Raw genomic sequence first — 27,622 nt, forward strand, 5'->3', positions numbered from 1 at the left:
AGTCACAAGTGGATCCTGTGGTGTTGGAGATGACACGTCGGAGGCAATAATGGATGAGCCCCAGCATCAAGTGCTCCCATTTCACCCTTCTGCAATCTGAAATGATTGATCTGGCTTGCTCAGGCAAACCAAACCTCATTCCTGCTGACCAAGACAGGATTCCTTTCCATTTCAATGGAGGGAGCTTCTCCCTGCATCTACTCAAAATTCCCAATGGTGCCAGCAGCAAAGGCCTCCACACTCCACCAGGACACCGGGGTGTCATGGGTGCTGTCCCGAGAATTACTTATTTATACCTGCACTGCCCTATCCTTACATTACCTGCCCAAATCCCTCCTTCGCTTGAATTACCATGATACCACCACTCTCACATAGACCCCTTCAGCCCAGTTAAGACACCCTGTCCTCTTTGACTCTGCTGTTGACCACTCATAGGGCAAGTCTACAATCTCATTTTTGATTAGAGCTCACAGCCCTTATTAGAGTAGTTCACCACTATTTCCTGTTTCCTGAACTACACTTGATAGTTTTGTAAAGCCCGAGTAGAAGACTGCCAGGACCTACCAGCTCTTCAAAATCGTGAAGCTTTCGAAGTAATACTAGAATTCTTATTTGTTTTGTTGGGTTTTTTTTTCAGTTTTGCAAGCCTCTACGGCATCCCAAGTTCCATGTTTTCAAGTTTATTTCTTCAAACATCGTACCTAGAAAAAACCCTTTTTTTTTCAGGCCAACTGAGATTCTTTCAGAACTGTTTAATACTAACAGTTCAGGATTTAAGAACAGCATCAACAAATATAAGACTGGTGGTAAAATCACCAGTGTTAACTAACTGAGTCACAAGGCTTAGCAACATCAACCAAATCACTTTATCATGCTAGCCCTATCCAGAATGGCAGATTTTTGTTTTTCCACTGAAGGTTTAGGTCATCCAGACCCAGCTGTAATTGTACTTCAGCATTATAATCCATCACTTCCTAATGAAAAGATAATGCAAGCAGCCATGATTGAGTGGTTGTGGTGGGTTTACCCTGCCCGACGTCAGGTGCCCACCAAAACTGCTCTATCACTTGCCCCCTCGGATGGACAGGGGAGAGAAAATATAATAAAAAGCTCGTGGGTTGAGATAAGGACAGGGAGAGATCACACACCATTCACCATCACAGGGAAAACAGACTCAACTTAGGGAAAATTAATTTATTGCCAATCAACCAGAGTAGGATAATGAGAAATAAACCTGAATCTTAAAAACACCTTCCCCCCTCACTCCTCCCATATTCCCAGGCTTAACTTCACTCCCAATTTTCTCTACCTCCCCCGTGCCCCATCAGCGCAGGGTGATGGGGAATCGGGTTGGGGTCAGTTCATCACACCTTGTCTCTGCTGCTCCTTCCTCCTCACGGGCAGGACTCCTCACTCTCCCCCTGCTCCAGCGTGGGGTCCCACCCACAGGAGACAGTCCTTCATGAACTTCTCCAACGTGGGTCCTTCCCATGGGCTGCAGTCCTTCAGGCACAGACTGCCCCAGCATGGGTCCCCCTCGGGGTCACAAGTCCTGCCAGAAAACCTGCTCCACCATGGGCTCCTCTCTCCACAGATCCACAGGTGCTGCCAGGAGCCTGCTCCAGCGCGGGCTTCCCACGGGGTCACAGCCTCCTTCGGACACCCACCTGCTCTGGCGTGGGGTCCTCTCCGGGCTGCAGGTGGAGATCTGCTCCCCTGTGGGCCTCCCTGGGCTGCAGGGGGACAGCCTGCCTCACCGTGGTCTTCACCACGGGCTGCAGGGGAATCTTCGCTCCAGTGCCTGGAGCATCTCCTGCCCTCCTCCTGCACTGACCTGGGGGTCTGCAGGGCTGTTTCTCTCAAATATTCTCAATCCTTTCTCCCTGCTGCACTTGCTGCTGTACTGCTTTTTTTCCCTTCTTAAATCTGTTCTCCCAGAGGCGCTACCACTATCGCTGATGGGCCCACCCTTGGCCGGCGGCGGCTCCATCTTGGAGCCGGCTGCCATTGGCTCTGTCGGACACAGGGGAAGCTTCCAGCAGCTTCTCACAGAAGCCACCCCTGTAACCCTCCTGCTACCAAAAGCTTGCCATGCAAACCCAATACAGTGCTTATTACCTCATCTTACGCTATGTTAGTTTATGAATACCTTCCTGTCATGGAAAGAAGGCAAAGAAGAGGGCAATGTATTGGACAGCTGGAAATTTAAAACCGTAATCTGTAAGAGATACTCACATGCTGTGAAATAATCTGCGTGGATGCTTTGCAGGTGAACAAAAATCAACTCAGAATGGATTATGTCCTAAATTTCAGTGAAGACACAGAGCTCTACTAGCTTCGGAAGTGGGGATACTAATGCCTTGGATAGTTTTTTAGCAATGGTAAGCAAAATTCACCTTTAATTATGCACACTGCCTGACAAAGTACAAACCAAAAGATGAAATACTTTCCAAGCATCTTTGAAATCAAATGGATGAAAACAACAGACTACTGTCATTCACAAAACCTGCATCCCCACAAGACCAGTCTCCTCAAGTCTTTCAAAATTGAGAGGCTGAAAATGTCAGGCCCAGTAGAAAGCCAATTCACTACTGTTCAAATTTTTGCAAGGTGTCAGCATGCACAGTATACCTCACACATTTATCTCCTTATGACAGGCAGTCTGGCTTTAGTTTCCCAAGTCTCTTTGTACTGTCCATTTACTATAAACTGAAAAAAATATTAAAAAAAATAAGTTATCATCTTCTCTATTTTGGTAAATAAAAGAATAAAATAATTTCTTGTCCTGAAGAAAAACAAAGAGAAATTAGTACCTCAGTACTACTGAAATATTTTTATGACCCAATTCACACTTAATAGTACAGATTCAATTCTAGCTTTTGGCAATATCTCCGTAATACTAGTGTGCTATATCATTCACTACTTGTAGTTTGAGCAGGACTCCAACCGACTATAATTAACAGACAATAGGGAAATCTGGAAAAATCAGAATTGTCTTCCCTTGAGATACTGTTAGTTATTAAGGAAGGAGAACACAAGTTAAAAAGAACATAGAACAATTATTCCCAATATTTCTACCATTATTTTACACTGCCTTTAATAAACTGAGGGAAGTGGAGAAATATTTTGTTATTTAAAATCACAGTATTTTATTGACTGTACTAGGCTCAAATGCTCAGTTATACAGTAAAACAGTACTTCAAACTATAAAGTAGATCTCTGTGTTTAAGGCACTTACTGAATTGTCTTAATATTTTGATTTTATCAGCCATGTATTGAGTCTGGTAACCACAGGAAATTACTTACTCTATTTTAGCGTTTCTAAATTCTGACAATTTTTCCTAGCTGAAAACTTTTGCACTGCATGATCATCTTATGAACAACTCTTCATTTGACAAGCAGTATAGGGCTTTTTTAATCACTGAAATCTCCTCCCACCCTGCCCTGCATAGATTGCTTCAAAGATTATCCACCATTTGTTTCAAACCTGCTAAACAGAGAATTTCAACTCTATCAAAAACACACACGCTCCTATACATGCTCTTAAAATCCCTGATAAGCATGTACCTAATAGGAAACAAATCTTGTTTTTTGTTTTTTTGTTTTTTAAAATCAAGCACTTCATCCCTGAAAAATCAATCACTTAAGACTGTAGAGCGCTGAAGGGGTAAACCCATGTTCTCAGAAAAGATGGCTAGAACTAAAACACAAGTTCCAATGAAACAGAAAGTATCCACTAAAAAAAAACAACCATAAAGCAAAACTGAAAGAAAAATGCACAGCTCTTGGCTGTTATCTTAGTACTGTTACCAAAAGAACTGAAAATAATAAAGCTGACATAAACCTGATGAACCTAAAACCTCAGTGTAATGGGGGCAATGCTGACATCAACTTTTAGTAAGATTTAAAGTCAAATACAATAAAAAAAACCTACTTGACAACAGAGGGTGACGAGTATATACATCCGAAAGGCCACTCAAGGATTCTGCTATCTTTTCCCACAGTCTTGATCCGTAAGGAAAACACAAACAATTATCTACGTAAGTACTAGGTAAGAACTGAAAGAATGGTGAAAAGGGTATTTACCCACCTTCCAACTTCAAACCAATAAAATCAGATCAAACTTACTTTGTGTATGCATTTTATTTCTTTTCATTTTGACCTCATCCTGACCCACATCCGTTTTTGTATTCACTTAAAGCTTTGAAGCAGTGTTGCACATGTGCTAAGCCTAGGGCTTTGCTGACACCTAAACAGCTGCCAGAATATACTGGGTCTGTGACAGGCATCCCATGGGAAAACCGTCAAGAAAAGGAGAATAGACCACTTGAATGTAATTTATCTGTCATTTATGTGCACAGCTCCTTTACACGTATATATCAGCTGCACCAAAAGATGGACATATCCTGATGCTCTTGCCAAGTTCTCGGGAAAAGCTTTCAATCAATAACAACAGTAGGTCTGATAAAGATCGCATCGTTTGTCCTCAAAGGTCAGCTTCTCCACATTGGATGCAGGAATAAAACCTCAGAAGTTTTGCTAAAGAAATAGCCAGCCTAAGTACTGGAACAAAATACACCCATTTTATTTGCTGAAATGCTCAGACATGAAATATATCAACTGAACACCATCAGTCACTAATGAAAACCAATTTCACAGGTGTTTTTTAAAAACAGAGTAGCATCATCTATAAGCATCATTTAGAGTGCAATCTACAGAGAAAGGATAAACAAATGATCACTTTGCAAAAACCTTAAAATTTATAGTTTTCATATGTGTATAAAAAATCCAAGGAGGTAGAGAGATATGAACTAGGAAATTCAAGTGCTTTAACTTGAAGAATTAGTTCTTACTGACTGGGTAGGAAGTTACGTTTGGCTCAACTATATTCTCTTTTTATCTGTTGCATACTAACACTAGCAAGACCAGAGCTGCGCCAGGTTTAGTGGAGGTTGCATCTACCTGCAGAGAAGCACACAGAGATCTGTCTTAGAACTCGTGAAAATCTAGGATTAGTCAATCTCTGGTCAAGTCTTTGGTGCCTAAGGACCAAAGAGTGGCCTATGGCAGACACAGTACCTTCATACCACTGGCAAGGATAACCACTGCTAACTTTTAACAGTCAAGTAAACCTTTACTGGGGGAAGACTTGAAAAGCTGGCTCAACTGGCCTTAAAGGGAGAACCAGAACCATGCCAGCAATGTTAATGTACAGCAGTGAGCAAAGCTTTCCTTCCCTGCTTGCACTGAGAAAATTGCTGCTGTCACCTTTATTTGAAAAAACAGCCCAGTACCCCGATCTCCTGAAATGTGATGATGCTATTCCTTGTTCAGAGAACAAGTGCTATTTTCAGTTCTTCCACTGGGAGAAAAACCCCACAGTATTCAACAAAACCAGTTCTGGCACCTAGCCATGACGAAAAGCCAAAACTAATACGATTTCCAACAAAACACTGGAATGTACTCTGCGAAACAGCTACAGTCCAGTGCATATCAACTGTTGGTGGCCTTCCACTACAGCTAACTACATACCGTCAATATTAGCTATCAGTCATTTCAACCCCGGGCAATGGACTGTTGTTCATTATCTCAATTTCTAGCTTTTAAGCATTTTTAAGCAGACACATAAAATTAGAATCCTTTTGACTCTACTTCCTAAACCTACCAAATCCCCCTCTTGTGTTTTCATTTCATTCAGGGCATGCTGTAAATCCCTCTGATGAATACAGCAGGCATTAGGAAAATGCTGGAGAGCTTCACATAATAGTGCCACATAGGACTGACCACAGTTGAATGCGGCAGGGCAAGGGTATGCTTCCCAGGGTAAGTGACTGCCAGGATTGAAAGAAACAAACTGAGGGCTTTTTCATCTGTGCATTACACATGCTACTAATAAAGGTGCATCATTTCATCTGTGCTTTGTGAAGATCACAACAGAAAATACTATTTGTAAAGAAATATTTTAAGTGTTGGATTCAGGATTAATTTCTTCTGACACCTTTTCGTAAGTCAAATTAAACCACTCATTGACCTTAACGATCTAGTAATTTAAATGTAGACAGTTACCTAGTCATATGACTAGAGGCTACCTGAAAGATAATGACAATTACAGTGAATTTAGTTTCATTCACACAGGCAGAGTTCACAGTTCAGAGCTGAAGCTGTAGGAGGGTAAATAATTGCACTTAGCCAATAATGCAATCCGTGAGATTTACAAAGCAAGAGCATCTCCATGCAAAACATGACCCTAAGCAAATACCAGGAATTATCTGCCCTTTTACCAATCCCTGCCCACGTTTTGATTAGGAGAATGAAAAACAAAACAAAAAACCCCACCCAAGAACAAGCAGGCTCGCCCACATGTTGTCCCAGGGATGATCAAAATGTATGCACCCATCTTTTATCAATGTTTCTAAACACAGGCAGGTACTTCAAAAAAGCAAAATACCTGTAACTTATACGAGGCTATAGCCTGTTATTTCACTGAGCTATTCACCAAGCTTTCAGGAGTGAGGATGATTACAGAGGAAGCCCAAAAACTTTACTAAGTAGGTAATCAAAGACTACCTATACAACCAATCAATCAATCATGTAGCTACCTAACCAGCTGACCTTTCTACAGACAGCTGAGCTGTAGCTGGATGAAGCTGTGTGAACATAGCCCAAAATTACATGTTTAGATAGGCAAAAGGAATTTTCATAATGTAAATGGGAAAGTGTCTGGGTTAGATAAATCTGTCCAACTGCTATTCCTGTTGGAGTATAGCTCCCATCTACAGCACCATTAATTGGTAACACAAAATTCCTGAAGTAAAAGGACCAAAATCTGAATAAAGTTTTCAAGGTTAAAAACACTTCTCTAGATTACAGCCTTTTCCTTAGTAGCACAGCTAAGCATTTCTGAATGGTAATGCAAGCATGAAAAATACAGGTCCAGAATAAGCATTGCTTTACTCTTCTGAGCTGAGTATTCACTGTGGAGACCTGAAAAACATAATGCTTTACTCCATGCAAGCTGCTGTACTTCTGGGCAAGACAAGCAGATGGTACCCAAATTTAAAAAAAAAGTATCTTTCAAGAGCACAAGAGGGTACTAAATAAATTTTTAATGTGAAACGTTCATTTAGCCTTAGATTACCCCCGTCCCATCTCAGTAATGATGAACTTCACATGTTGATTTTGTCACTTCTGCCTGCATCTGTTTGTTTTTGTAACTGTGCATGCAGAAAATGTGAGTAATTTGTGATGAGAGGAAGAAAATCAGATGTACATCATCCCTCCGAGCTGTCTCAACTTCAAGAGTGTAACGAGTTTCCACATATCAGCTGAAAATTACAGATCTTGTGCACACAGAGTTTGCAGCAAAAAGGTTAAGAAACCCAGATTATTGTAGCTTGCTTTCACTGATAATTAAGCTAAGCCGAATCACTTTCCACATTACCCTCCTGCCGCTGACCAAAAGCCAACTGTTTCACCACAGCAATGCACACACATGGTTGAGCGTTCAAACTCAAGGCCTGGTGGCTCAGGGTGTGATTTCATAGTCAATTTGAACAGAGAGGAGTGAGCACTACCATCAAAGATAGTGGCTTCTTGCCTCCACCCCGTCTCTAACTCCTCACTCTCACCTGCTCCACTAGCATTCATGGTGGGCCACATCAGCAAAATAATCTGTCTGAAAACTAAACTAGAAGACAGACGTGTTTTCAGTAACTGCTCTAGCCCATGCACATCAGCCCAGTGGGAATCCTGCACTGCTGAGGAAAAAATGACCCTTTCATCAGCAGACTACATTTTTTGGCTAGAAGTGACCACGGAATCTCACCCTTTCACGCGGAGTTCTTAAAACAGGTACAATTTCTACTTAAATACCAATAGGGCTTACAAAAGCATTCAGGCATCTAAGTTTCATTTAAACAATACTATTTGAAAAGTTTTATATAAAAGAAAGCCATGGGCTATATTATATAAAATTAGCCTATACCTCTTTCTGCTTCGGTATTTTACAAGTAACAATAAGAATTTTGCATAATTTGGAAAGGAAACTTTCAGAAAAGCCGCACCTTCAAGTGTTGCCACTGCACAGCATAAAGACTTCAAAACCACAGTTAGTTCTACCCAAATACCTCAGTAAGATACTACACTGTACTTACAGAAATAAAAGTGAGTCTGGAGAAATTAGAACATGGCAAGGTAACAGTTGTCTTTTTTTCTTAAAGCTACTATACAGAAGGAATTATAACAGCCACCTTGTATGGAAAGACAAAACACAAGATAGTAGAAAATCATGTTTTAGAGAATAAACCCACAGACAGTAAAACAAAAGTAAACAAAACAAGAGACTCTAAATGCCTGCTTCCACTTTTTCCTCTTGAAGAAACCATCACGATGCTGGTCCTCACCTGAAACGTCATAAGGTGCCATGATGACGGTGAGAGCAAAGTCAATGCTGCACAGTCATATGTGATGGGAACAGTGTACCCTATCCCTATAAAAGGGCTCATTATGCACATTCATTAAACATATCCTACTGCTCTGATTGAAAGCATTACACCTGCAGCACAGCCCACATTGTAGGAACTGCTGCCAGTAAAGAGGCCATCTTCATTTGCCTTATTAACTCCAACTGCAGTGTCTTGTTTTTGCATGAATGAGCTGACAGACAAAACATCACTAAAATCCTGCCTTCCCTTGACTTGATGACAAAAATTTCATTAGTTTAATCACACAGAGATTTAACCCAAGTTACTTACAAACGCCTGAAAACACTGGGGGGAAAAAGTCAGAAAGGCCAAGTGCTGTTGATGTAAACTCAGCAGAGTTGCTTTGCACACAAGTAAACATACAATTAGTTAAACACCCAAATCAAAAAAGCAAGAAGAAATCAAACACCAAACAATAGCAGCTCACCTTTTGAGGGGGTGGTCCATGGTCATCCAAATAAGTGGAATTTCCTACAAAAAGAAGAAAGATGGAGATAAGCAAAAGTCATCCAATACAACTTTAAAACTTGCCAATTCATGGGACCAGTGTAAATCTATCCCACTGGTTCTGTGGTGTCAAATAATTCAAGGAAAATAAATACTCTCTGCTTTAATTTTGATTAACTAGAGAAAAAAACCTGATTTGTTTTGGCTACATTTTTGATAAAAGATTAGATGCACATTGCCATTTTAGCATAAAACTAAATGGGCCAAGGCAGCTTTAATTAATCAATCATGGCATTCAATTATTTGCATGACAAAAACTGTCAGCTGCACCCTTGAACATTTTAAGCAAGTGAGCACAATTAACCTCAAAAAGATTTCTTAAATAATAAAAGTATCAAAGACCTTAATCAGATTTTGGTCCGATGGAGTTGACAAGCATTCACCTATCTCTCTTCTAACATGGGTTTTCCCCAACCTCCAAGCTACTTTTTTGTTCCCAAACAGTATTGACTGAATGGGAGTTGTATTCTGATGTAATTACACTTGTCCTTTCAAGATGCTCTTTCAATTCAGATGAAAAGCTTCAGAAAAAAAAAAAGCTTCTAAAATTTTTCAGTGCTCCCTTTTTAGTTAGCTACAATTTAAAAAGGCAACAATTTCAGACTTTTTACCCATTACTTACAAGCACACACTGATATATAAAATAAGCCCTCCCATGCACACCCATAGGCTGTCTTCCCTGCAACTGTCCTTCCTGAACCCTTCTTCCAAAGGATTAAGCAGGAGCTTTCCCAACATGTCCCAGCAGAAGATGAAACCTTGCAGCAAGTCTGTAAGTCCCCCCTGGGCCACACATGCCTCTCCTCAGTCATCCTCGTACCAGAGACAGCAAAAATACCTCTGCTCCAACCCTACATCAGTACGGCATATCAGAAGCACTTTTACAAGTGCCTACAAGGTATGCAAATGTCCCATGGAGGAGGACTGTAAAAAGCATGTCCCACTCGTGAGCATCTCCATTCCTGGAGTGTTGAATGGGCAGCAGATACTGCCTCTGGGGCAGTGCAGGCTAGCGGGAATAGAACAGAATTTGGCACCAAAGAGCTCTTCTCTTGTCAATCTGGCCAAAAGGACACTGTGTCACATTGTTTTTCGGAGTGCCAGAAAAAACAGAGATTTCTGGATTCAGGAGGCAGGAAGAAGAAGTTTGTGTGTGAGAATGTGATGAATTTCCACGTACAATAAAAACTCAGGATTACTTTGCGGAAGCGTTTTGTCTTCTGTTTTTTCCTATGCTTTTCTAGCATAGGTTATGAAGTTACGAAAACTTGAGTCAAAAGGCTTCCAGTTCATCTAAAGGTTACTTGTAATACCCCAAATTTGTTTTTGTATGTACTGCAATCTTACAAGAGTTCACACAACTACAAAAGCCTGAACAGTAACTTTTCTATGGCCAACTAAATCACCTTCTGGACCATACCAGAAACTCATCTTTCTATCCGTTTGACACAAATACCCGTCCTTTGAACGACCAAATTGATTACTTCAATGCCATAATTTGGCTGATTCCCTATATTCAGGATAATTTCTATTATCCATTCCTCTGATCTGATTCCAATTGCCAGGGAAGTAATTCACTTCACAAACTGGTAACAGAGTTGTGTATGGCTTTCCAATAAAGTAGCTATTCCATATCCAGTGAGATGGACTTGAAAATAAGCATTTCAGGTAAACCCAGGGTTACCCCTGGAAGAGGAGCAAGGAAAGCTCTGTTAGTGCCTCTCCATCCACACTGATTTAGGATTTAACTTTCCTGTAGGATCAGGCTCTTACTACATAGTTCACAGCAACTGTCTCCTCTTTGTAATTGATGAAGCTGAAACACTGCCACTGTTGTTAATAAAAATAACTCTTAAGGTTTTTCTCATGGTGTCAGGAAAAATGTTTCATTTTGATCCATGCTAAAACAGGTGGTGTTTTCTAAAAAGCACTTTCTGTTGTCTAAACAAATTAACACATGAGAAATGCCAGAAACATTATATGAAAACTACTAATTTGTTCAAAAGCAGGAGTAACAAAACTTTAGACTTTTATAATTGGTATTAAGAAGGATACGTTAATAGTCATATATATTTCTCGCCTCCCCAAAACATTGGCAGTTTATGTTTACCCAAATAAAAAGGAATATTAACTACATATATATTAACTATATTTTTAGCATATCATAGCCCATTTTGCTCTAGAGAAGATTTGAATAACCACCGTCTCTTGAGAAAGCACATCATTACAGTCAGAGTTTATACAGTATCTTACAGAGCAGTATCAAGAGTGTCTAAGGCATATTATGGAAACTTTTTTGAGACATTCTTTAAAATTAAGGAGCCAATAACTTAACCAATTTCACCTTTCTGTATCAGTAATCTATGTTCTTAGTATGCATACTGCATTTTCCTTCCTTTGTAATTTTTTAATGATTAAAATTACACCAAAATATCTCTGGCTTTGGACATACATCCTGCAGGTTTGATTTCTGTTCTCAGAATGTTGGTTTTTTACAGCACAGTCTAGTTACTACTGTATCCACTTAAAAGACAATAGTACAATTTTGGCCCATTTTATAAAGGTCTTTTTCACGGCAGTTGCTTGCTCAAATCCAGACGCAACTAACAGCGATAGAAACCGACTCCCAGACACAAGTGATCAAGGAAGTTAAGAGTATGATTTGAAACCAAGTCAGAACAACTGCCAAACGGAGAGCAGCGGAAGGAAAGCTGCAGACATTCCCCACTGCCTTACACTGCCCCAAGCGCCACGTGCGGAGCCAGCTCCCTCCTCCTGCCACATCTCCTACTTCTGCTCCTCAGCATGAACCAGAGCCGATCTCAGCATTCGCAGCACGCCACATCAATTCCATAGTCTGAATTCTTTTGGGTTCAAGTTTAAAATGAGTATTTGTTTTCAGTAATAAAAGTGAAACCTTCTGCTGTATGATTCATTCCATACCCTAAGTAAAAAACACTAAAATAACTCAACAAATGCAGCTGTGATGGAGTGGGGTGGGCGGGCTCTGGGGTACGCCGGCCAGTTCCTTAACCCTGCGAAGCCCTGCACATGCTCTCACTGACCATCATATCATAGAATTGGGCTTGCTTCCCCTCTGCCTGCAAAACAGGCCACACTACAGGAGCCTTAATGTATGCAGAAACGTGCTAAAAAACGTGCACCTAGTCAGAATACTTCTGCAGAAAACCTGAAGGAAAGATGATGATTTTCTAACACAGGAAGAGGCCATGAAAAGCTTGTTAAGCATGACTCTCACATTGGGCACTTAGAAATCTGAATTTGCGAGAGGATGCTGCTTTCACACGTAGGGCCACTTTTCAGAGACTACGTATCAGACTAGGTTAGTTGAAAAACAAAAGAAAAATTCAGCATTATAAAAATTGCAACAGTGCAGAAATCCCAAGGTAAAGCCAATCTATGAACAATTGTCTACTAAGAAATGACAAAGTAGTACAAAAAGGAGAGTTGCACAGTAAAAATCAGGGACTTGGGAGTAAGTACCATAAACACTGAAACCACTGTTCATAAGCTCAAGTGTTTACTCTAACTACATCAACACAACAGGCTTATCTAAGGTGCAGAACGTTATTATGCAGCTTTCACATGCCCTAGCACAGACAACAAGTGTTTTGACATCACTAAGTGCCACAAGAAGAGAAGATACTTTCTGTGGTGGAAATGATAAAGTGATCGTAGAGGAGGTCATCTTTCCTCAGTAAGAACCTAGTCCATTGCTCCAAAGCAACCTATGTCTTCCTGAAGGAGGGAGGCAGTGGAGGGAGAGGTGCTGATCTCCTCTGTCTGGTGACCAGCGATAGGACACAAGGACATGGAATGAGGCTGCGTCAGGGGAAGTTCAGGCTGGACATTAGAAAAAGTTCTTCACCGAGAGGGGGGGCAACCACTGGAATAGGCTCCCCACAGCACCAAGCCTGTCAGAGTTCAAGGAGTGTCTTAGTCGTATGATTTAGTGTTAGGTAGTCCTGCAAAGAGCAGGGACTTGGACTCGATGATCCTTATAGGTCCCTTCCAACTTGAGATATTCTATGATTCTATGTCATTAAATTATTAGGATGACTTCTCTGAAGTCCTTTAATAAAACTTTAATAAAGACATCACTGCTCTTGTCTGTTGCCCAACAAGACACTTCTAGATTTTTTTATTTTTCCTGAAGAGGAGTATTTGTTCTTTAAGAACAAAATTTTCTGCCTTCCTGTAATTGCATGCAAGTCTAAGGCATTAGAAACAAGTCAGACAGAATAACCAAGTCTCAAAACAGTGGTATTATGCATTCCACAAACATGCTCAACAGCACACTTGAGCTGACTGAACACTGTCTCCTCCAGTCTCTGTCAGAAAAAAAAAAAAAAAGAAAAAAAAGAAAAAGGATTCAGCTTTATTACAGAACATGGTGAATACATGGAAGGAGTCCAAATTTTTCCATAATTTATTATCCTTGAGGTTAAGTGAATCAGCTGTATTCAAAATCTTCAGGGAAACCTTGTGGTTATGTTCCTTTTTTCTTGGAATCACTGAAGTGTGGGGGTTTTGCTTGAAGCAAGCCAAGTTTATACAGAGAAAGATGGTCAGTCCTCAGTATTAAGGACAAATATTACTGTTATCAGTTCAGAACGACAGAAAACGAGAATAACCGCAATCCTGACAAAAAGGTTTCCAAAAAATGACCATGAAGTACGGAAGGAGGTGGTAAATGGTCTTACGTATGAACTGAAGACCCTTTGATAGCAACCAAAACAGGATCACTCTATTTGAACAATTTAGATATCATGCGGAAAGAACTGAGTAGAGATGAACGGAGAAAGCCAACATGGAAAATGTCAAGTTTTGACTATTTTCCTGGAGCAGGGTTTTCCCTTGGTGGGAATCACAAGCAGCAGTCTAAGGGAGCTGGGATCCAGCTACTGCCAAATTTAATGTGTCTTGTGAAAATCCTGCTTCGTTCTCTTCACTTGGTCACTGTCTTAAACTTCCAGGCGCCAATACAACCTTTACTGGCATACCACCCCTTAGATCATCTGACGGCTGAAGGAAAGGAACAGTTTAATAGTTGTCTGATGAGTCTTCTAGTCTGGAAATCAAGGCTTTGAAGAATGACTCCCCCACCAAGCACCCCTAACATTAAGAATTGCACCTTCAAAATACATGAAAGTGCCAGTGAGTAATCAGACGAGGATCAGTTCTGTTCCGCTTCCAGTCAAAAAATTATTTAAGCAAGAAACTGGAAAACCACCTGCAATCAAAATCAGTTCATGGCTCCCCAGTGCCAGTTATCATTTTATTCTGTGCAATTTCTTCACTCTTTTCTTTCCACCACGAAAAATTTCCCACTACTGAAAACACTGGAGAGGCTCCACCAGTAGGAGCATTACCTCAAACAGGATGCCCATGGATGGCAGCACGTACCCAGGCCAGACAGAACTGCCAGAAACAATAGGCTGGGGGTGGTTTCTGCAGTTTATTCTCAGCCTCCTGCCTTTTATAGGTGTCTCTCTCTTCCCCTCCCTTTATTTTTTTTTTTTTCTCTCCTAGTGGAGCAGTGAACATCCTTGGATTTTTCATAGACTTTTACACCTCTGAAATAATAAGATGTTCTTAGTCATCATGTCGTGGAGGCCACTGTGGTCCAAAGGCAGGAAGGGGGCTAGGGACTACAACCTGAAAACTAGCAGCATAGCAGAATGTTGCCCAGCTCAAATCCAACCTAAAAGGAAAACTCTGCTATTGCTGAGGTCAGCATAGCCACACCAACTTTAACTGAAGGAACTTTTTCAGAGGTGTGCAAAGAAGATTAACATAGCAAAACATAGCAAAACCCCACTGACCAGTCTGCACTGGAATACAAAGTGACTTACTGCAATTTCTTCCATCATATGTAAAAGGTGCTGTACCTACAACTGGTTTCCTCTGTGCAAGAACATCCTGTCAAAATTTTGATCATGAAAAAAATGTAGAGTAAGCATTTTTTTAAAAAAACATTTCACAATGGATTTTTCTACTTCCTTTCTTGCCTTTCAAAACATTTTGGTTACTCCTTATTTATTAAATCACCAAAATACCCCCACACCAAACCCATACATTTAATTCACTCTACATCACTGCATGCAATGAAGCTAAGAAGCCAGACCATGATAAAAATACCTAATTGGCTTTATTATCCAGTGAACTGAATCCTGGAAACTTCATTAAGATATAATTCAGATTTGTTTTCCTACCAGTTTCATACTTCTAACACAATTAGGAGAGAAACTGGCACACGTAACTACAGTTTTTGAAAACTTACTGGTAATTCTGCATATATAAAAGTACTATTGGAATACAGATACGAAGGGTATTATATGAAGATAATGGTACGTTCCAAACCAATGCAGAATATACATGAGAGAAAGATCCTAAATTAAGAAAAATACCTTTATGAAAAAAACTATTAAAGAATACTGACTTTCTGTATACTATCAGCTTGTCCAAATCTGTTTGTGTTTATATTGATATGGTTGCCTTTTAACATACTCAAGACTAGAGTGTTAACTTGTTCCACAGATGAGGAAAATCTTAGGAAAAATGTCCACATTAACTGTATTTGTTACATTCAAACATACTGAAATGTATAATTATAATTAATGAATAAGAAAGTCAAAACTTTCAGTGGTTTAGTTCAAATAAAAAAAATCAAAAAAATAAAAGTTCTGATATGATGCCATCTATCCAAATTATGAGATCTACAGTAAGCACTACAATGGAAATATCACAGACATTGGGTCTATTAGTGATATTTCTGGTGCCTTTTGCTTTTGCTTCTACCCTCTAATGACAGACTTTCCAGCCTATAATTCTACAAGATGAAAGACCCATTTTAATGAATGTTTAGAAATGTTAGCTACATGAAATTGAATCTGAATATTCAGTAATGAAAACTCTTGGCTAAACCTGCTCTCAAATAAGGAGAAAAAAACCTTCCATCTTACATACTCACAGATCTAGATGGTCTGACATGAAAAAATTCATAATCTTCCTACTACAAGCACCCACATTGTGTATCTGTCCTATATACATATCGAGTAGTTTAATATTTTGCTCCGAGACGCTTGCTGGGAGACTTTTCCTAACCCCCAAGGGTTAGACACTTGCATCTAATCTTCACTCTGGAAGTCTTACAGGACCAGTTCACACCAACTTTCTTCTTGTACTGGCCTTTAGCACTCAGAAGTCTTCATAGACCAATATATATAGTGGCCCCAGCCCAACATACCGGCAAACAGCAGTCTTATCCTCTGCATTGCTAGTTCTCAGCTGCTTTCTACTCCTCCGAGATCCTCCTTGCCCTTCTCTGAGATCTTTGCAGGTTCAGTCATCCTTTCTGCACCCAACAGCAGCACACTGCCAGCCCAGTTAGTTACCTGTGGTGAGAGGCTGACTGCTCTCCTGGTTTTGGCACATGCAGCAGAGAGGTGAGGGCAGGACAGGGGAAGGTGCATGCTAGGCATGGCCCTCCTCTTGCAAAGAGAGGAGACTCCAGAAGGCAAAGCTACTCCAAAATCACAGATCCTCTCCAAATTGCATGGTTAAGTCTTGCTTCAACACACTTTATGCAGAAAGGTAACAAGCAATTAAAAATGTACAGACAGGTGTTTCATGTTATTGATTTGTCAATAAACTGCTTTATTACTACTGGGGGCAGGGAGAGGGATAAAAAAAATACAACCAAATCAAGTACTAAACCCAGCCCCAACAGGTATTTTCCTGCACTCAAAGAAAAGCAGATATGCAGCTTTCTATCAAGACAGTGCAGAGAAAACCTAATGATCAAAAAAATAAGGTGCCATTAAGCCAAACTATTTTAATTTTTTTGAATGTGTTTCACTATGAGAACAAAGACTGCAATCTTTCTCTGTGGCCAGGTAGCTCTTTAGTAAATGCACTTCAAAGTCCTATTAATCTGTTCTTCATCTTCACTCTACTTTTCAGCTGGTTCTCAAGTCCTGCTTTTGGGTATCACATAGCAAGTGGACACTGATTAAATGGGGGGGGGGTGTTGGTTTTTTTTCTTCAAGGAAGATTTTTATCCTACCTTAATTTACAAAGTGTGCCAGGTATTTTGTAATGACTTTTAATTGTTTTTTTTTAATTTCCTTAGCAAGATTTACCTTAACAAAAATGAAGAGTCAGTTCTACAAATACACACAGTACTATGTTTTTTGGTGCCTTTTGGGGCATCCCTGGGAAAAATTCTCCTCCCAAAATGTGTGGTCAAGCAATACTTAAAGCTAGGCAACTACGAACGAAGCTGTTCAAAATTTAAGGGGCAAGCTGGGAAAAGCTCACAGTTTGACAGCTGAACTGGCACCCACTGAAATCACACAGACAAAGGCATCTCCTACTTCATTTCCTAACTGGCTAACACGAGAATAGTGGAAACTGTGTCAAATTACTATGGCTGAATACAAAAAGGATTGGTGTAGCATAGAAACTAGGAAGTTCGAGAGTAGTTAGAAACATCTAACAGTGGAAATGAGCTAGAATTAATGACATTCAGGTAGCATACTTCAGAAACTGCCTGTGGCAGGCGGCATTAACAACTATCTCTGAGAATTAATCGAGAATGAATGAGTGAAAATCTGGCTGAAAGACAATACTCTGGAAGTAGCTATCAAAACCCGACACTCTTGAACTGGAAACAGAAAAATGTTGCAGTAAGTCAGGGGGATGTGGACTGGCCACCACTGGAGATCTCCAGGATCAGACTAGGCAGGCATCTGCCAGGAGCAACCTAGGTGTTGCCATGCTGCTTTAGACCCAACAGGCAAATTAAACCAGCTCCTATTCCAGCCCTATTTCTTTTTCATGCTTTTTTTTTGTTTTGTTTTTGTTTTTTTAAATAAAGCGAATTTTCCCTGGGTGTTGTTCTGGGTCCTATCACTCAAAATTCTCATTCATGACTTGAAAAAATGCATTAAGGAGCACTGGTATTAAATTTGATAACAATACCAAATGAAGGTATTTGACATCTGCTGAAACTCCTGTGTGAACACAGAAAGATACTGATCAGTTAAAGGAGTGGTCTGAAAACACAGGATACAATTCAGTAAAAACAAGCATAAAATTTTCAACTTGGATAAGAGCAACATCTTCATAAAAGAATGGAAACAAAGGGGAAATTTGAGAAAGGAGCGTGGGGAGAGATGATGGGAGATGAATACCAATTCCCTTCCTTTAGATCTCTTTGAGCACTCTGTGAAAACTTTTCAGGAAGATCTTTCCACTCCAGGTGAATGTACAGTGATAGTCTCACTAGCTTGGCAAGAAGTCTGTTTTAACTGATTGTCATATGAAGAAACTTTTTAAGGCTTACAGTTACTCTGTTTCCCCCTTTTCCTCCTGAGTGAGAGATAGATGTGAGAATATTTGCAGGCGATTTGCCTTCATCAGAGCAAACGTTTTTACCTCTAGCCTGCAGACTGCATGACGCATAGGAAGAAGTTCTGTGGGACGAAAGATGGCGGCAGGGCCATGACACTTCCCCTCTCAATGCGTACGCTCTCCCCCCACGGAGAGCAGCACACCAGGCACAGAAAACCTCCCTCTGAGCATTGGAAGTACAGGACTGCAACTCCACAGATAAACCTTCTCTCTACAAGGCTCTCCTTACCCAAGTGACGACAATTTAAAGGTGAGGTTGGGGGCTGAACAAAGGACACAATGATGAAGCTTCAATGAAGACCCTGTCACACGTGAGACCTCTTAAGTCTCACTTCACTCTGCCATTCAGGCTACGAACTCCAGGGAATCTGTATCTGACCAGACACCTTCTCAGATGGTACCAGTCTCAAGAGTTTCCTATTACATCAACACCAGACATCAGTTCTGCTCTTTTGCATGACGTTTTTCCAGAGACAAGGATTTTATTATTTAAACTTAACCCAACTTGCAAGTTTTATGCCTGTTCATTGCATTTATGCAGATATTTTCAGATACACATCTCTCTCTTTTCCCCCTGCACAGGCAATCTTGGAAAACAGCAAGTCAATGAGTTTGGAAAACACCCAACTGGCAAGTCACCAGTTATTCAAGGAAGACTTTTATTACTATTATTAGTATTATTAAGTACTACGCTGCAAATGCTATCCAGAATGGGTTGTTTGTTGGGCGTTCGGTTTGAAGTTCCTGTCCCTGGAGACACATTTCTGAGAAGCTGCCTAGGTCTGTGGCCTGACCCCAGTGGCACCTTCCTAGCACAGAAGAAATGAACACACTTCACAGACAATTGGTCACATAAAGCTCTAAAGAATTACTCATATTTTTATAATGCTAAAGCCAAATGAGTTTTCCTTGCACGTGCTTTTCACATCTCTCGAGTCATAGGGTCGCTATGATTTTGTCACACTTCTTTACAGAGGCAGCTGCGTTTAGGTTAATGGACCCCCCATATGAGGTAGCCTGCAGGATTGAGCTGTATGTCTGCATGGTTTTCCACTTTCTTCACAGTTCAGGTTCTCCTCCTATCTGATCTCAAGAAGTATGACTGAAAAATAATAAAAAAAAGAGCCTTTTTACAAGTCTGTCTCCTTTTCCTCCTCTCTACTGTTTTTTTTTTGTGCCACAAGAGAATCATTGTAAAACTCTTCCCTATACTTATGCCTTTCTTGAAAACCAAGAGCACTCTATGTAAGAAGTGGCTACCATTGTATTGCTTTCTTCCCTGAAAATATTTTTTTTTTAAAAATTAGAAATTGTTTAACCTTTATTAGCTTCCCATCCTCAAAAGGCTTAACAGGCACAAAATTGGAAGTAGCTTTTCTTGCCAAGTCTGTTAGAAGCCTATAACTGCAAAACAGAGTATGTAAGTAGGTCAGATAAGGAACATACTGTACCTAAATGAGCTATTACTTCTTTATGACACATTAGCATAAAGTTTTATTAATCTCTATTACAAAAAATACTAAAGCTTCAGATGGTTTTCTAGACTTCAATATGATTTAATACAAATATTTTCCATTACTATAAATGCTTTGGCCAAACTGCTCAATTTTCACACTATCCAGCTACTGGCTTCTGTTCATGAAGACATTTTAACTCCTTTCTACCCGTCTCCGACAGTTGCATTTGAGTGACAAAAAGCTTCTCAGTGCAAGTGTTTCTGTATTTTAGGAACTTCTATATAGAAATTATGTCTTTAAAAATAAGAGGCAAGATTTAGCCACCACGGAGCACTGGACTTGGCTTAAACGTGCCTTTCCATTTCAGCACCCTTTAATCTGCTGCAACTGTAAAAGGATGGGATTAACCCCATTCCTGTCATTCCAACCCCTTGCAATACATACGTTCTACTTCAGATTTCAGCCTTTATTGAGAAAAGAGTAATTTTAGTACATGGAATAGATAACTTAAAACTCAGTGTTTCTGAAGGAATTTTCTTCTTCAAAGCACTGCAAGTGCCCAGCACAAGCATCATGATTTCTAGAAAGATGACTTTTCCTGCCTTCTGCCTCATTCCTCATGATCTTAAACAAGATTTGTACCCATGTTTGTACGAGCGCATGATTTGTTAGATTGATTCATAAACATTCTGTAGGATGCCCTATGAAATAATAATTGTATAATAAAGTATTGTTATAAAAACTTTTGCTCTTCAAAATCTAAGGCTTCAGTAATAAGGACAACATAAGACCCATGCAACGCATACACAAGGCTTACCTGTATGACAGAGACAACACAACCCTCATGACTTTCACCAATTCATAAACATATCCAGCAGTAAATATAAACATGTACTGATGTTTTTTCCCAGATTGTAAACAGCAAATATTTGGCTATCAATTATCAAGCGTTTACTATGCTTTCAATTTGCAAAAGTTTGAGTGAAAACATTTGGAAGACAACAGACACATGAAGATTTTTCAGATGTATTGATTAATTCTTGCAGCCTTAAGCTCTCCAATTACTAAAACAGTGTCTCGAAACTGTCAGCAGTGACAGATTCTGCATTAACCATCTTTATGTTAAAAAGGTAACGACACTGGATGCAGTGTCATACAACACCACAAGCAGTCCAGGTTTCATCAACCTCAGCCAAAGTCTTCAAATTGGCATTATTTGTCTTGTGCTCTCTACCTGTCCCAGAAAGATCTGCACTTTCTATATATATTACTAAGCTAACTCGTGAGGAGTTCAACTCGATGAAGGTACTAAGAAGGTCTAAAATGCATTTTGACTCACTTGGATAACTATTTATTTAGGACTGCTCTTGGGTGCTTTGACTGCACTTATGAACTCTGAGATGCAAACATTGACTACTGGGAACAATTACCTAGGCGTGCTCTTTCTTTTTATATCATTTTCCTGTGTTTTATTTAGCTTGGAGAACCACATCAGGATGTCACCACTAAGATGTGGTAGTTTAACAGACCTCCAACTGCCACTCACCAGCCCTCCTGCAGACCATGCTTCTTACAAGAGACATCTTAAAGTATACGAAAAACATCTGTGCCATGTAGACTATCACAATATAGTAGTCATTATCTAAATCCAGGTTCTCAGTGTACACATGCATTAAGAGAATTTTTTTTACTTCATCTAAATATATAAATATATATCAGCAACAATCTCTACTTTACTTGAATGGTTGGAAAACTCCTAACCAATATGAAATTAGTTGTTTAAAAAAGTTACAACAAAGGTAATTCATATTGGCACATAGTACAGGACAGTATAACTTAGATGTATTATTACATTATATTACTAGGTGGTGTATTATTTTTAGGACAAGCCTGTCAGCCTTCTTTGAAAGAGTAATAATGCTTTTTTAATGCCAGAGCTTTACGGCAATATTTTTAAACTTTTGCTGAAAGGTGAGAATAGGCTTTTTGTTCTAATCATACAGCAGGCAGAGTGGTGTAATTCTACAACATTTCACAGGGTCATTTCAGTGACAGTATTTTATTTCCACAAATTTCCATTGAGCTTGGCTGAGATACAGAGTAAAGAAATTGCAGCATACTGAAATCAACATTCAGACACATGAAAAAGGCAATTCTTCGTCCTTTATTCTGTATTAGATCCTAGGTTTCTGAGAAAGATGACATCTGGACACCAAAAATGATAGAGAGAAATCTACCTAGAGAAAACTAATCTAGAGAATTATTTATTGTTTTACATAAAAAAGCCTGAAGACCCTCTAGAGCTGAGCCAAGCTACTCTTTAATGTTGTCTCGCAGCAGCACTTGTTACCATGATTTTACGAAAAGTGCATGATTAACTACTAAACATGGGTTCTTCTCATATTCTTATATCTGAGAAAGCAAGAATACAAAAAAATTCATCTTACACAAATGTAATACATAAGAATTATCTTCTCCCCTACTACAAAGTCTATAGCGTTGTGATTTTCTGTGTATTAGAAGCTTAAATACTAACTTATGTACAATTATAGCTCAGTTTATTTACTCTTATGCGCTGTATGTCTCCCTAAGTAAAAACATTTTTACAAGGCAAGATCATCCAGATCTCTCTTATTAATTTTCTTATGGCTTTGTCTTTCTTCACGTGGGATTTCTGTCCCTTTACAGCAGAGGTTCTCTCAGTACAGTAATTGTGAAGGTAAATTATTGAGTTCCCCAGTCAGCAACGTATTGCAAAGCTCACTTCTCTTAAGTGAGGCCCATTTAGCATGATGGGCAGTCTTTACACAGGAGATCTATAATGGAGATGTGTTCACACAAGCACCACAGAAACAAAAATCAAATCTCATTCTGCATATTGAAGTGTTTGCTGCTCACGGATTTTTGTTTGGGGTTAATGGTTTTTGGGGTTTTTTGGGAGTGGTATTTTTGCTGGTTTGCTTGTTTGGCTGGTTGGGTTTTTTAATGCTTATGTTTTAAAGCTATCTAACAGACTGGATACCCTTGCATCTTGAAAGAGGCCCGTTTCAGAGGGTAAATGCTCAGATTGTTCTGAAGCCAGGTACCTAAAAATAAAGGAACCCAACAACTCCAGACAAAGAAACAATGGTTCACAGTGTAAAAATCATCAGGACAGACAGACAACTATGTGGATAGTGCCTGCAATACCGATACTAGTTACTCATGGAGAATTTAACACTTCTGTGGATTGTCCTGACCTCTGATCCAAAGACAGAAGGTACTTTCTGATGAATACTGACTCTCCTTTGAATAGACTGTTGTGGGAAAGGGATTCCATTTCAAACAACACCCAAAAACCAGTATAATGCCAACACCAAATTTGTTTCAATCTGAATGCAGCCCTCACACTTTAAAGGAGTGCATGCAACTGGACTGCACTGCCACAGCAGCAGGCACAACTCAATTTACTACCCTGCTATGAACATGAAATAACCTTTTGGCAACGGTTGTAGCAGATTGCTCAGGGCTTCAGTGTCTTTGGCTTGACAACGCTCTAGGCTTCAGGACACGTGTCAGGACTTTTGTGGCGTTATTTTCCTCTCTAGCCCTCAAAAACTAATCTCAGACTTCCTACCACAAGTCATTTTGTTCCAGGTCTTGACATCCTTATGGATCTGCTATCAGCAGCTCTCATGCTATGGTCAGGCAGAGTGTCAGCTCCTCAGCTCTCCTAACTCCAAACAAAATACAGCTGTGAAAATACCTCCTCTCCGCTGCCGCTGCAACTTCGCACAAGCCATTTAAGAGGTCTCCACTGTTTTCTTCTTGTTTCCCACAGCAGTTTTCACTGTATTATTTACCAACCAAGAGCCCTTCAGAACTTATTTTTGTCGAACACTAACAATGTAATTCCCCTAGCTGCTTTCTAAAAAATAGTACTTTTTTTCTTTTTTACTCAAATTAAAACAAATAGTTAAGAAAAAAAATAAAATCAGCCTGAGACAGACTTCTGGCACTGAAAATATACCAGTCCAAACTGCTGAAAATTAGGAAACTGAAAATGGCACCTTAAGGAGGTACAACTGGGGTAGAAAACTTGACAAAATGCTGTGGCACTGGGATTACCAATATTCATATTTCAGAAGACACCGGTGTATTTACTCAGGCTGAAATGTGAGTTCGCAGCCAAGGCACAAGCAATAAAGTGCTTCATATGACTCAACTGGACTCGGAGCTCCTACTCCCATGCCAGGCAGTTTTTCTCCCTTCTTTGTAATCCTTCTTTAAAGTAAGACAAAACAGTGTCACCTCAAACATCTCGAACAGCCATTTTTCCTTCAGAGTCATCTCAAAATCCAAATCATTGACATATTTTGTAACAGCCATTATAGAAGTAAACTATCCAAAAGCCCTGCAAAGGGTTACTTTAGTATGGTAGTTATTGGAAAGCCATGAGGGCAACTGGTGAACTAAGTTTTACACCAGTAACACTTGCAGGATTGAGCCTTCAGATCAGGACCTCTTTGGAAAGAAGATACAGCCTTCTGACATGCTCATGGAAGGCCCAGCACATACTAACTTCACAATTAACTAAAACACATCAGGTTTCCAACATCCATAAGAGTTTATTATTCATTTAAGTCCAGGACTTTACATACTCTTACACTTTTTACTCTTTCTTTGGTATATAAACAAGCATTGCATTTAGCTCCCAAGAAACCCTGAAATATGCTGCCACCATTTTAGTTAATGGAAACTTAAAGGAAGAGTCATAAATACGGTGCCATCAGCTGGAACTTGCGGCAAGTGAGCACAAACAGGATTTTGCACAGGCAGCTATACGAGGCTTATATAAAACTACACAATTTTACAGCAAGACAAAGACTCCCAGATACCACCCTGAGTGGAAATCAGGGTAGTCAGGTTGCTTTCCTTTTCTTTTTAAAACAAATGGCCTGGCGCATGAATCACAGCAGGAAACCAGTGCGTACACACACACCCCGCCTCCCCAAATAAAACCCAAAAGCTCAACAGCAGAACCAGGAAGGCCAGCTTTGCCCTCATATACCATTTTCGGTTTTGATTTGTTCATTGCTTCTCTCCTTCCCCCTCACCCACTAATTCAGAAGTGTGTCTTTATTGTAATGGAATCATAGATAATTCTACATATAATCTCCATGGGAAGAAAAGCAACTTTGCACTTGAGCTATCATGTCATATTAAGCTACTATATTTCTGCTTGGGCTGGGAAGGATGCCAGCAGGCTCAGTGCACCCTCTTCCGCCACCTTCAGTCAAGGAAAAGATTTCAGGGACTTCTGCTTCTTTCTAGCACTCAACAAACGGTAGCTCTGATGATATTCTCCCTTTTCTTAATGCAGTTGAATGACAGGATACATTTTCACCATGTATTCTCATGGCACATGCTGAATGTTTAGTCAAATTTCAAGTACCATGACTGAAAGCTATTAAGTAACAGAAGTCATCCCTTATGAATTCCCTGGGAGAAGGAAAAACAAACAGAAACATGGATATCAGCACCTCGTCACTGACATTGCGAGGTCTCAGGCCTGCGCTGCAGCCTCCTGGGCTACTCTGGCAGCTGGCCTACTGCAGGTACACGGACCCAAAGAAAACCCCAGACTCCATACAAAATGCCAGCCTTGCTTCAAGGGGTTGGGCCACACCCTCAACCTCTTCCACCATCACTGCTGAATTGGGGAGCACAACCAGCAACAGTGGGACCACTTCTTTTAAGTTAAATGTCTACAGAGTCTGAGAGACAGTGTTCACAACAGCCAAGCTCCACAGCTCCCAGGAATCACAAGCCTTGGTTTAGACTGTAGAATCATAGAATGATTTAGGTTGGAAAAGACCTTTAAGATCATGAAGTCCAACTGTAAACCTAATGCTGCCAAGTCCACCGCTAAACCATGTCCCTAAGTGCCACATCTACATGTCTTTTAAATACCTCCGGGGATGGTGACTCAACCGCTTCCCTGGACAGCCTGTTCCAGTGCTTGAGAACCCTTTCGGTGAAGAAATTTTTCCTAGCATCCAATATAAACCTTCCCTGGCACGACTTGAGGCCATTTCCTCTCGTCCTATCTCCAGCCACTTGACAGAAGAGACCAGCACCCACCTCACTACAACCTCCTTTCAGGCAGTTGTAGAGAGCAATAAGGTCTCCTCTCAGCCTCCTTTTCCCCAGACTAAACAGCCCCAGTTCCCTCAGACGCTCCTCACAAGACTTGTGCTCCAGACCCTTCAACAGCTTCGTTGCTCTTCTTTGCACATGTGATTTGGACACATTGGCATGTAAACACATTCAAAGTTACTGTGGGAGCTAAGACAGAAAAAAGGCAGTGCGTGAGTCCCAAGAAATGTGGAGCAAAACATTAGGCCATCAGGTGGATTTCTCTCCTCTTTTACAAAAAATGAACTGGAAAACAAATATTAGTGAGCTGAACAGTTGTTAAGGAGTTTTTGGGACTTCTGTAGTTGTTTCTTAAACTTGTGGATTCAACAGAGCCAACCCAATACATTGACCAGCACCAGTACCATTGCTGGGGCTAAGGCAGACAATGCATGAGAAGCAATTAGGTTATACCATCAATTTGTTAATGGTTGTCTAGCCACAAACCACAAGAAAAAAAAAAAACAACAACAAAGAGACAAAATAAAACAAAACCACCATTTACCTAGGGACTCCTGATGTTCATTTCTCAACCACTCTGCAGAACAGACACTCAGGTCATCAGAACCCAAATGAACTTTTAAAATAATTTCTGCTGGAAGCCAGTGCTGAATTCAGTGGAAACTTCCAGCTACTTAAGTTTTGGTTACGCAGAATAGTTTCTCCTCTGAAGGAAAGAGGGATTTCCTGCACAGACCCAAGCTGTTGTGAGGTGGACATTTCTGACACTTCACTTTCTGTGCAATATTCCGACAATATTAACAGAAAAATACCAGACAGTCAAAGTACCCTTTCCAAAGCATGCATGCATCCATCCATAAGAGCACAACATGCAAGTAAAAAGCAACTCTGAAGCTTCAAGAACTTTAAGATGTTTGTATTAGTCTATATGACATTGCTAGGCAGCAATGGCTTCAGCCATACGGAATAGGACAGCAATGTATGTCAGAAGTAGTTAGGGTAGGTTGGAAATGGGATTTCATAGTATAACTAAAATCTAGGAATAATTTAGTCACTCAAAGATCACAAAGGGGAAAGCAATTTTACTCCTCCCCGCCGCTGACCAATATCCTGGAGGAGCTACGGTTTCTGTTAAAACAATCACAGAGAAACAGGCATTTTACAGTTTCAAAATTTGTTTTCAGTACAGAAATAAGTGAAGGCAGTTCACACTTTTCAGGAAACTCATAAAGGCAGCACAGAAATGTCATAAACCCAGTTACAGTGTCTTCAGTGATTAGGAAATTTCTGCCATTACAAATGGAAGAATATCTTCACGTCTAACATAACACTGTTTTCACACAGCTGAAATTATAGCCTTTTTTATTTCTTTGCAATCTGGCATGCAACCTGGTTTTAACTTGACTTCCGTTGTTAGTATGCTATTTAGTACTCAGAACATTATGCGATTTTGCTATTTTAACTACTTTTCTGCAATTATGCCAGTTCCATATTTTTCCACAAGTGACCTGTTATTTACTGTCAACCTCATTTTTCTAGATCATTCTGAAATGTATCTCTGCCCTTACTAGCTTTTACAATATCTTCAGAATCATCTGC

At 40.0% G+C, this 27,622-nt stretch overlaps 1 protein-coding gene across 3 annotated transcripts in view; it reads right to left on the minus strand.

Annotated features, from left to right (window-relative positions):
• UST (uronyl 2-sulfotransferase) overlaps positions 1-27,622 on the minus strand; it is a 178,406-nt gene that overhangs the window by 103,578 nt on the left and 47,206 nt on the right. For all 3 annotated transcript variants that reach the window (XM_049800284.1, XM_049800285.1, XM_049800286.1), the window contains exon 2: positions 8,911-8,954. In XM_049800284.1, the coding sequence (XP_049656241.1) occupies positions 8,911-8,954 (44 nt within the window). The remainder of the gene's footprint in view (positions 1-8,910; positions 8,955-27,622) is intronic.

Source organism: Accipiter gentilis, chromosome 5 (genome assembly GCF_929443795.1).
Source record: "Accipiter gentilis chromosome 5, bAccGen1.1, whole genome shotgun sequence".
Classification (NCBI taxonomy): Eukaryota; Metazoa; Chordata; class Aves; order Accipitriformes; family Accipitridae; genus Astur; species Astur gentilis.